General features: G+C 51.9%; 2 protein-coding genes across 3 annotated transcripts in view; one reads left to right on the forward strand and one right to left on the reverse strand.

The window, feature by feature from the left end:
* Window positions 1-2,230, forward strand: part of CCDC64B (coiled-coil domain containing 64B) — a 5,485-nt gene extending 3,255 nt beyond the window's left edge. The window contains exons 4-9 of the mRNA XM_006897444.1: window positions 51-197; window positions 836-1,027; window positions 1,127-1,276; window positions 1,613-1,743; window positions 1,869-1,989; window positions 2,063-2,230. Coding sequence (XP_006897506.1) covers window positions 51-197; window positions 836-1,027; window positions 1,127-1,276; window positions 1,613-1,743; window positions 1,869-1,989; window positions 2,063-2,230 — 909 coding nt within the window. The remainder of the gene's footprint in view (window positions 1-50; window positions 198-835; window positions 1,028-1,126; window positions 1,277-1,612; window positions 1,744-1,868; window positions 1,990-2,062) is intronic.
* A 364-nt stretch (window positions 2,231-2,594) lies between these two features.
* The window catches only part of THOC6 (THO complex 6 homolog (Drosophila)), a 10,440-nt gene continuing 3,305 nt past the window's right edge, over window positions 2,595-9,729 (reverse strand). The window contains exons 2-13 of one of the 2 annotated variants that reach the window (XM_006897445.1): window positions 5,882-5,997; window positions 5,705-5,769; window positions 5,327-5,430; window positions 5,196-5,233; window positions 5,065-5,113; window positions 4,886-4,957; window positions 4,705-4,807; window positions 4,574-4,623; window positions 4,118-4,180; window positions 3,919-4,029; window positions 3,703-3,837; window positions 2,595-2,686 (exon numbers count right to left, since the gene is read on the reverse strand). In XM_006897445.1, coding sequence (XP_006897507.1) covers window positions 2,606-2,686; window positions 3,703-3,837; window positions 3,919-4,029; window positions 4,118-4,180; window positions 4,574-4,623; window positions 4,705-4,807; window positions 4,886-4,957; window positions 5,065-5,113; window positions 5,196-5,233; window positions 5,327-5,430; window positions 5,705-5,769; window positions 5,882-5,997 — 987 coding nt within the window. In that variant the 3' untranslated portion in view covers window positions 2,595-2,605. The remainder of the gene's footprint in view (window positions 2,687-3,702; window positions 3,838-3,918; window positions 4,030-4,117; window positions 4,181-4,573; window positions 4,624-4,704; window positions 4,808-4,885; window positions 4,958-5,064; window positions 5,114-5,195; window positions 5,234-5,326; window positions 5,431-5,704; window positions 5,770-5,881; window positions 5,998-9,729) is intronic. The other variant, XM_006897446.1, reaches the window with a different exon arrangement.

The raw sequence follows: 9,729 nt of genomic DNA on the forward strand, positions 1-9,729 counted from the left end.
CTTCTTCCGCTGGTGTGGATGTATTCCCCAGCCTGGTGGCCTCTCCCCAGAACAAAATGCTGCAGAGTCGCAGGCAAGACCTGGAGGCGCAGATCCGAGACCTGCGTGAGGAAGCAAAGAAGGGCCAGGACCGGCTGCAGGCCACCCGAGAGGAGCTGTTGGTGCTGCAGCGAGAGAAGCGGGAGCACAGCCTGGAGGTAAACGAACACTAGATGGGGGTGGGCGGGTGCCCAGGAGCCCAGACAGGGGGCCACAGAGCAGGGGCACGCTTTAGAGCAGGGGAGGGTTGCTTTTGGAGTTGAGTATGTCCAGTTGAGAGTTGGAGGCCTAGAGGGAAGCTGAGGTAAGGGTCAAGCCAGAGAACGGAGAGGTGGGCCACAGGAACTGGAGAGAAAGGAATGTAGAGTGACCGCACACACTGTCATTTGAGGTCTCCTGAGTCTGCGCTTTCGGTCAGTGCCTGGAGACTTACTCCTATATCCATGCTTACTGGTATGGGGCACCTGAGCTTACATTTCCCAATCTGTGAGATGGGACGCTAATGGTAACTACCTGACTGGGCTAACGCCCAGACGCATTTGGCTAAAGATCAATAAATGCCAGGAGTTAAAGGTGAGGGTGTGTAAAAGAGAATGGGAGACTACAGAGAGGACAGCCGGCCTCACCCCACTTTATTGGTCGGAACCTGGCCCAAGGCTTAAGCTGAAAGGCAGTGGGTAGGCGGGCCTAGAGGCCGGACACAGGCAGCTTTCCCTGCAGGTGCCCCGGACTTCAGGTACCAGTGTACTTAGCTCACTGCCTGCCCTGACCTGTTTGTCCATCTGCCCTACCACAGCTGGAGCGCGCACACTTCGAGGCTGGGGAGGCTCTGAGTGCACTGAGGCGGCTTCAGCGAAGGGTGTCCGAACTGGAGGAGGAGTCCCGCTTCCAGGACGCTGATGTGTCAGGTGCCTCCCTGCAGTCTGAGCTTGCCCACAGCCTCGAGAGCGATCAAGACCAGGGCACAGACAGACACAGAGATGCCCCGGTAAGCCCCCAACCGGCCCCCATGAGTGCCATCTAGGGAAGGTTCCACTCATGGTCCCATAAGGTTTGATGCCATTGGAATGATTCCTTTGTCCTGCAGACGTCCCTGTCCCCAAGTACCCAAAAGGCATCCAGTCCACAACCTTCGCTCCAGGTGGAGAGCTTGGAGCCCCCCAAGAAGCGGGCAACCCTGAACCCAGCGGATATGCTGGAGGAGAGGGAGGCAGAAGTGGCCAGGCTCCAAGATGAAGTAAGAGGGTATTTGGCTTCATGTGGAACCTCCCCTCGCATTCACCTTGTCCCTCTCATCTCTTCCTGTCAGTCTTTGTCCACTAAGCCCCTTCCACTAGGATCACCCTTTATCCACACACAGCAGCAGGCACGCTTCTGGAGGCAGCTTCTATGCCACCTCTTCCAGGAAGACTTCCTGGGCTGCGAGTTCAGCCGTTAGTCCCATCCACTGTGCTTCTTCCTGCATTGCTCCTGCAGCATCTGCCACTCCCCACCCCCACATATACCATCCTAGGGGAGCCCTAGGAGTGGAAGCTGGGAAACTCAGCAGCCTGCCTACCTCCCCCTTCTGCAGGTGGCACTGCAGCGGGAAGAGCTGCAGTCCCTGCGGGAAGAGCTGCAGCGGCAGAAGGAGCTGAGGGAGCAGCAGGACCCGGGGGCAGCCCTGAGTAGCGCCCTCTCTGACAGGGACAAGGCTGTGAACAAGTGAGCCTTCCACAACCACCGCCCGCTCCCACCCAAGGGGACTGACCTCGGTCTCCCTCCTGCCAGGTGCAGCCATAGAGACTGTCCTCCCCATGGCCTCCCTGAAGCCCTCTCCCGCCCCACAGGGCCCTAGAGCTGTCCCTGGAGCTCAGCAGTGTCTCACTGGAGCGGGACTCCCTTTCCCGGGAGCTGCTGCGCGCCATCCGTCAGAAGGTGGCGCTGACACAGGAGCTGGAAGCCTGGCAGGTGAGGGGCGGGGCCTCGGGGGCAGGGCCAGGAGGGCCGGTCCAGCGTGCTGACCATCCCTCCGACCCCCCAGGATGACATGCAGGTGGTGATCGGGCAGCAGCTGCGCTGGCAGCGCCAGAAGGAGCTGAGTGCCGCCGCAGCCTCCACTGCCTCGTCCCGCAGCAGCTCATCGCGCTTCTTGCGGCGCCTGGGCCCGGGGCCCGCAGGTGGCTTCCTCAGCCTCTTCCGGAGGACCTGAGCGCATGGGGCTGCCGCCCTTGTTCTGACGGGTGGTCAGTTTCCTCTTCTGGCCGAGGTGGCCACAACCAGGATTATGTTCCAGGATAGGGGCTTGTGTATCCTGCACCCTGAAAGCTGGGTGGGAGCTCACCGGAAGCAGATGCCAGCTTGGGGGGCCAGGCCCCTAGGTGGGTGGCGGAGCAGGGCTACTTTGTGCATCTATGAGTCTGGGCCCTCTCCCAGGCAGGGTGGAAGGTGGGTATTTATGTATGGACAGAGTAATATATATATAATTCACCACATCTGTATAGCCTCCATTCTTGGGAAGGAAACAAACATGAAAAACTGTGCTTATTGTATATTAAAAAATAAGTTCTGGGAGAGGTGTGGGCACTCAGAAGGTCAGAGAGAAGGCGCGGTAGCCCAGGTTGGTGAAGACGTCCACTCGGCAGCTGTTGCCGGCAGCTGTGAGGACCTGGAGACTAGAAGTGTGTGAGGGCCCTGCTCACACACCCCCACATCACCCCCCCATCACTCCCAAACACATTACCACTCCTCATGTCATCCCCACATCACCACCCCCCATGTCACCCCCCCCACATCACCACCCCCCATGTCATTCCCACCACATCACCTCCCCCATGTCATTCCCACCACATCACAACCCTCACGTCATCCCCACATCACCTCTTCCCACATCACTCCTGAACACATCACCACTCCTATGTCATCCCATAACCACCCCCACATCATCACTCCCATGTAATCCCCACAACACCCCCATATTACCACTCCCCACATCATCACTCCCATGTCATCCTCACCAAATCACCCCTCACATCACCTCCTCCCACATCACCACCAACCACATTGTCCCCCCATCATCCCCACAACTCCCCTATTACCTCCTCCCCCATGTCATCCCCATCCTCCACATCACCCTCGACCACATCATCACCCTATATCACTCCCATCACATCACCCCCATGTCATCCCCACATCACCCCCAACCATGTAATCACCCCATATCTTCTCCACGTCACTATGCCCACATCCCCCGTATCACCTCCCACCATGTCACCAGTTATATCACCATCACTCCCCATGTCACCCTCTACCTTACCCCCACAGCAATCTCACTATCATTCCCCAACTGACCCCAACATCACCACTACCAGACCACCCCTACATCACCCACATCAGCACCTGTCATATTACTCACGTCACATGACCCCATCACTTCCCACATCTCCATCTCCCCCTACTAACACCCCCAACATCACCTCCAACCACATCACCATCACCCCCCACATCACCGATGACCTCCCCTCACCTTACCACCCCCACACCATATCACCCTCCATCATTCCCCAAATCATCCATGACCTCCAACATCACCATCACCCCCACATCACCTCCTTTACATCATCCCCTTCCACATCCCCCACCACATCACCTCCTACACATCACTCCTGTCCCTGAGGGACCCACCTTGCACTCGGGGGCTGCTGGCTGCTGGTTGAGGCTGAGGCTGAGCAGCCCTGGGGACGAGCATGGCACCTGGGCCTTGAGCTCCCCACTGAGCTGCCAGTGGTTGACGCATGGGGCCTGGCCAGCAGACAGAATCTGGGGAGCACAGGAGGGTCACGTCAGGCTTGGTGTGGGAGCCAGGGAGAGGTGGCAGAAGCAGATGGAGACTGGCCTCACCAGGTCCTGATAGAAGGTGACGTGCTTCTGTGGAGCCCGCATAGGGAAGACAGTGGTGGGCGTTGAGGAGCGCAAGTGCCAGAGGGTGAGGGCTGGACCACCTCCGCAGACCTGGCCAGAAAAGGGGCGATGGACAGCTGCCCTGAGCCATGAACCCCCTGACAGGTCACCCACCCCATCTCACTCTTTACCCACTTACCATCCAATCTGAGTCAGTTGCCAAGCACCCAATCCAGCGTCCATTGTGTGGCCTGGAGCACTCCTGGAGGAGAGAGAAAGGAGCAGAGTTATGGGAGAGGTGCAGGGCTGGGGGAGGGGGCAGGGCTTTAGTATGGAGGAGTAGGGCTGTGGGTGCTGGTGCCGGAGACCTGTGGGGGAGGAAGCAGGGTTGTGAGGCAGGAACAGATCTTGGGGAGGAAGAGTGGGGCTGGGGGTGAGACCTGTTGGGGCATTAGGAGTGGGGTTGTTGCAGGGAATAGATGGGGGGAGTGGTGCTGTGAGGGGGGAGCAGAACTATGTAGGGAGGAGAAGGACTGTGAATGGGGGGGAGCAGACCTGTGGGGAGGAGGAGCGGGGCTGAAGGAGGAATGGGCCTGGGGGTAGCAGGGCTGGTAGGGTTTGGTGCAGGGAAGGGGAGAACAAGGAATGGGCTCACCTCATGCTTGTAGACCTCAATCATTTGCACCTCCTTGGCTGTGCGGAGGTCTGTGAAGGGAACCTGAATGATACCATCTCCAACCCAGCCTCCCTGTTGTCATCTATTCCCCCAACCAGTCAGCCTCTTACCCCAAAGCCTCACGGCACCGTCCTCACCACCCGACAGCACCTCGGGGCTCCGCTCGCGCAGTGCCAGGCAGTGGATGTAGTCTGTGTGTCCACGGAGGGCCCGCTGGGAGAAGGGCTGTGTCAGGGGTGGGCAAAGCAGCCAATCTCTCCATCCCCCTCCCCTGTGTGGGGCCCTGCTCACTGTGAAGGCCCCAGTTTCGAGGTCCATTGAATGCAGCTGACAGTCGCCTCCAGCCAGAATGAGAGAGTTCTCCTGCAGATGAAGACAGGGCAGGGCAGGGAGTCACCAGGGAAGGACCCATGTTCGAAGCAGGGCAGGGCAAAGCCAAGCCCATCGCTAAGGGCTTAGGGATCCCAGACCTTGGGGACAAGCAGCAAAGCATTGATTTCTGGCACTTCCAGGCTGGTCCTGAGGGAGGAAAAGCAGGATCAGCTTTAGCCTGAGGATACCTCCATACCCAGGAGTCCCCAACCACATGGCTCTGGCTCACCTGTATGGGGGCTGCCGACGCCACAGCTCCTTGCTGCCCTTCATGAGAGAGAAACACCATGTCACCTCCAAGGTAGGCTCATCCCAGGCCTGGACACCTAGCCCTCCCCCGGGCCCACTCTCACTCCCTACCTTCTTTAGGATCTCTGCCCACAGCCAGGCCTTCACTTCTCCGTCTCCAGCACTGAGCAGCTGCCGATCAGTGGACACCATGCTGTAGACTGGCCCCTCATGGGCTGGAGGGAAGGACAACCTGAGTGACTCCACCACACACCTTCTTTCATCCACCTACTGCTGTGGAGTCCATTCTAACTTACAGTGACTGGCAGGACAAAGAACTGCCCCCAAGAGCTTCCAAGGCTGTAAACAGTTATAGGGACAGATGGCCTCATCTCTCCCTCAGAGCCAACAGTGGGTTCAAATCACTAGCTTCTCGGTTAGCAGCCAAACACTTAGCCCACACCACCAGTGGGGATCCCCAAAGCAAGAGCCAACAGACAGCACACGCACCTTGGAAGGTCACCACCGGCTTCTTACTTTCCTCTTTTGCCTCAGAGCTCAAAGCAGCTGACAAGCTGGAGAGAGAGATAGAGGGGAGGATGCCCAGGAACCAGCAGTAAGGGCATGAGTTTCAGGAGGGCCTCATGCCAGGGCAAGTGAGTGCAAGGGAGCAGGGGTCCCACGTACCTGAAGACAGCAATCTGCCCATAATTGTTGCCAGCGGCCAAGAACTTCCCACAGGGGGACACACTCTGGGAGAAGATGGTCATGTGCAGCCTCTGCAGGGCCTGAAACACCTCCATCTGGGGGCAGAAGGGGATGAGGAACCTCACACCTCCAGCTCCCTGCTGCCCAGGCTTCTCAGCCCTCCTTGAAGACACGTAAGTTGATGAGCTGGGAGGACGTGGAAGGGACATCCAGGTTTGGAGCCTAGTGGGACCCATCCTTACCCCAAATTCCAAAAGGCTCAAGGTAGTTTCTGTCACAACTTGTTAAGTGTTGGTTCTAAGTCATACTGACCCCTATACAATAGAACAAAACACCATCCAACCCTAAGCCATCCTCACAGTCTCTGCTGTGCTTCACCAATTACTGTGTCACTCCACCCCATTGAGGGTCTTCCTTCTTCTCACACCCCTACTTTAGTCAGTATGAGGTCTCCCTCCTGATAACAGGTCCAAAGTACAATCCTCACTTCTTACAAAACAAATCTATTCATTTTTCTAGCAGCCCAAGGTATATCCAGTGTTCTTCACCAACGCCATCATTCAAAAGCACAATTTCTAGATCTTGTCCGATGCCCTGCTTTAGTGAGCGTGTGCAAAATACGAGGTGACAGAAAATATCATGGCTTAGTCATCAATGCTTCCAACTTCTGCATTCCAATCATCAATTTTTGACTATAGAAGATGAGAGAAATCCTCAATGTCTTCATTTTTTTGGCTCTAATGGTTAGGGCACAAAATTGAGTGATACTGACATAGTAAGGAGTCTTCCGTGTGTGTGTGTGTGTGTGTGTATTTGTATGTATATCACGATCTGCTACTTCAGGATAAATGTGAAATGTTCTTTTTGACGATGAACACAATACCATCGCTCTTCGATCTGCCATGCCAGGCACAACAGACCAGAAGATTGTCCAGTAACCGATACCAGTCTATTACCGCTCACTTTTGCCTAGGAAACTGATCTTCACAAATTCCATTTCATCTTTTTTTTTATTATTATTATTTTTGTGTGAGTGTACCGTCAAATCCCATTTCATCTTTTACAATTCTCAATTTGCCTACATTTATATTTTGTACATTCAATGTTCCAATTAGTAATTGATGTTTGCAGTTGTTTCTCCTCATTTGAAGTCATCATAAAAAAAAAATTAATTCTCCCAAAGGAGGAAGACCTAGAACATAAACAGGTACGTGCATACTCATGGCAGCATTATCTGTAATACCTAAAATAACCCAAGTTTTCATCCACAGATGAAGGGCTACTGAAACTATGGTACATTCACACAAGAACATTATGCCAAACTACAAGAATGATAAGGAATTCCTCAAACACTACACCATGGAAAAAAAAATCTAGACAGAATTACGTGGAGGGGCAGAACTCACAGGCCCCTATTATTAAAAAACTAAGGAAAAGTTTATAATGCAAAATTATCCTTGCATAGTTACCAAGGATGGGGGAAGGAGAGAGGAATAAAAATTGATAAGTTGGATGAGGTAAAATATATAATAAGGAGCTGATCAGACATAATTAATTACATTGTTGTTATAGTTGGGACAGTCATAGCTGACCCTTCAGCAAGCTTTCAGAAGCAATAAATACACAAGGAGACTGTCCATCCTCCTTCTGTGGAGTTGCTCACAGATTCAAACGGCATGCCCTTGGGATTGCAGCACAGATTCATACCACTAGGTCACGAGAGCTCCTTATTAATTACATCGCTGTTGCTGTTGTTGTTATTAGGTGCTGTTGAGTCAAGTACAACTCATAGCAACCCTATGAACAAAAGATGTGAACCCTGCTCTATCCTGTGCCATGTTCACACTTCCTGACACACAAGAGCCCATTGCAGCAGTCACCATGTCGATCTACCTGGTCAAAAGTCTTCCTCTCCTTCACCAACCCTCCACATTTCCCAGCACTACGTCCCTCTCCAAGGAATAGCCCCTCCTAGCAACATGCCCAAAGTATGTGAGGTGAAGCTTCATCTTCTTGCCTCCAAAGAGCACGCTGGCTGCACCCTCTCCAAGACATATCTGTTCCTTCTCTTAGCCGTCCACGGGATGGATGTTCAGTGCTCTTCTCCAACACCACAGCTCAAAAGCACCAATTCTTTTTCTGTCAGCCTTATTCATTATCCAGCTCAGATATATAGCAAGTAATGGGAAAGACTATGGCCTGAAACAGATGCACATTAGTCCTCAAACTGACATCATTACTCCTCCAGAGAAACTGTGTGAGGACCTCAAAGATATCATCCATGAAAAGAACAAAAGGTCATTACAAAGAAGGAGGAGAAAGGAAAAACCAAAATGTCAGAAGAGATTGAAAATTGCATTAGTGTTGAGAAGCCAAAACAAGAGGAAGAGATGCTGAACTGAAGAGCTAAAAAGGTTTCAGAGGGCAGCGTGAGAAGACAAAGCAAAATATTATAACAAAATGTGCAGAGAGCTGGAGGCAGAGCATAGGGAAGAATTCACTCAGCATTTCTCAAGTTGAGAAATATTCAAGCCTTGAGTTGTAATACAGAGAGATGTTGCAGACCGAAGGTCCCAAAGAATGAAATAATTTTATAATTAATAATGAGACAGACTATCAGGAATGATATAGAACAGAGAGTGTGAAAAACAGGGGGCCAACAGTTCCCATGACTGAAGGCCCCACGCCATGCTACTGAGTATTTATTTAGAATCATAAGGAAGGTAAAGCAAAGTAAAATCACAAGGAAGTACAAAGCAAAAACAAAGGATAATGGTGAAGTCTTTTACAGACAAGGCCCAGTTCCTCTTTATGCTAATCTCAAGAGGGAGGGGTTCATTTGACACAAACTAAGAACAATGTTAACTCCTAGGGAACGCCCCAATGCCAAAAGGTGACCTTCAGCTTGTATTAAGCTTCCCTCATTTCCTGATACAGCATTTGGTCTACTATTATTAAATTTGATAGTCAGCTTCCCTCAGAGAGATGCTATGTACACAATCTTGAATGATCCAGGAAGCATCAAAAGAAAATGGAGAAAAAACAAAACCACAACACTCTACCCAAAAGAATTGACATTGAAAAATTTAAGGATGTACCATAGGTCATATAGCCCTGGTGCACAAGCTGGGTAACTTGTGGTAGCTGTGAGGCTGAACACTGTGACACTGATGTGTCAAATGCATTAAAGGTTGGTTACACAATGCAGACAGAGCCTGGGGTGGAGCTCCCTGATTAAAACAAGCTTGGTAGGAGGAGTGGCATCCACTTCCTTAATAGCTTGCCTCCAGAAACCCTATGAACCTGGAGAGAGGATGAAAGGCACCCAAGCATTGAGGACTCTCCTTCATAGGGTCGATATGAGTCGCCTGCGACTCGACAGCACTTAACAACAACCTGAAAAGTTGCCTAACTGCAGACTTTCCCAGTGCAATCTGTCTCCTTATTTCCTGACTGCTAGTACCAAGGGTGTATATTAGCGAATTGTATTAATATTATAAAGCAAAATGTGAAACGGTACATGAGAAAACTTGGAAATTTGTCTATTTCTATCAAATATTAAATTTTTAAAAAAGCAAAATGTGTATGAATGGATGGATAAATGAAAAACCAAAATAATTCGTAAACCTATACTCAATTTAAAAAGAAACATTAGGGAGTTCTGGTGACCTAGTGGCAAGAAGCTGCCCAGAGGTGGTGGTGGTGGTTGTTATGTGCTGTCGAGTCGCTTGCGATTCATACCGACCCTACTTACAACAGCCCTAAACTCTGCTCTGTCCTGTGCCATTCGCATTGTCTCTGATACATCCATAATGATTATCCCAGTC

This window comes from Elephantulus edwardii, unplaced genomic scaffold (genome assembly GCF_000299155.1).
Source record: "Elephantulus edwardii isolate Elephantulus edwardi_28Jun2011 unplaced genomic scaffold, EleEdw1.0 scaffold00209, whole genome shotgun sequence".
NCBI classification, from domain to species: Eukaryota; Metazoa; Chordata; class Mammalia; order Macroscelidea; family Macroscelididae; genus Elephantulus; species Elephantulus edwardii.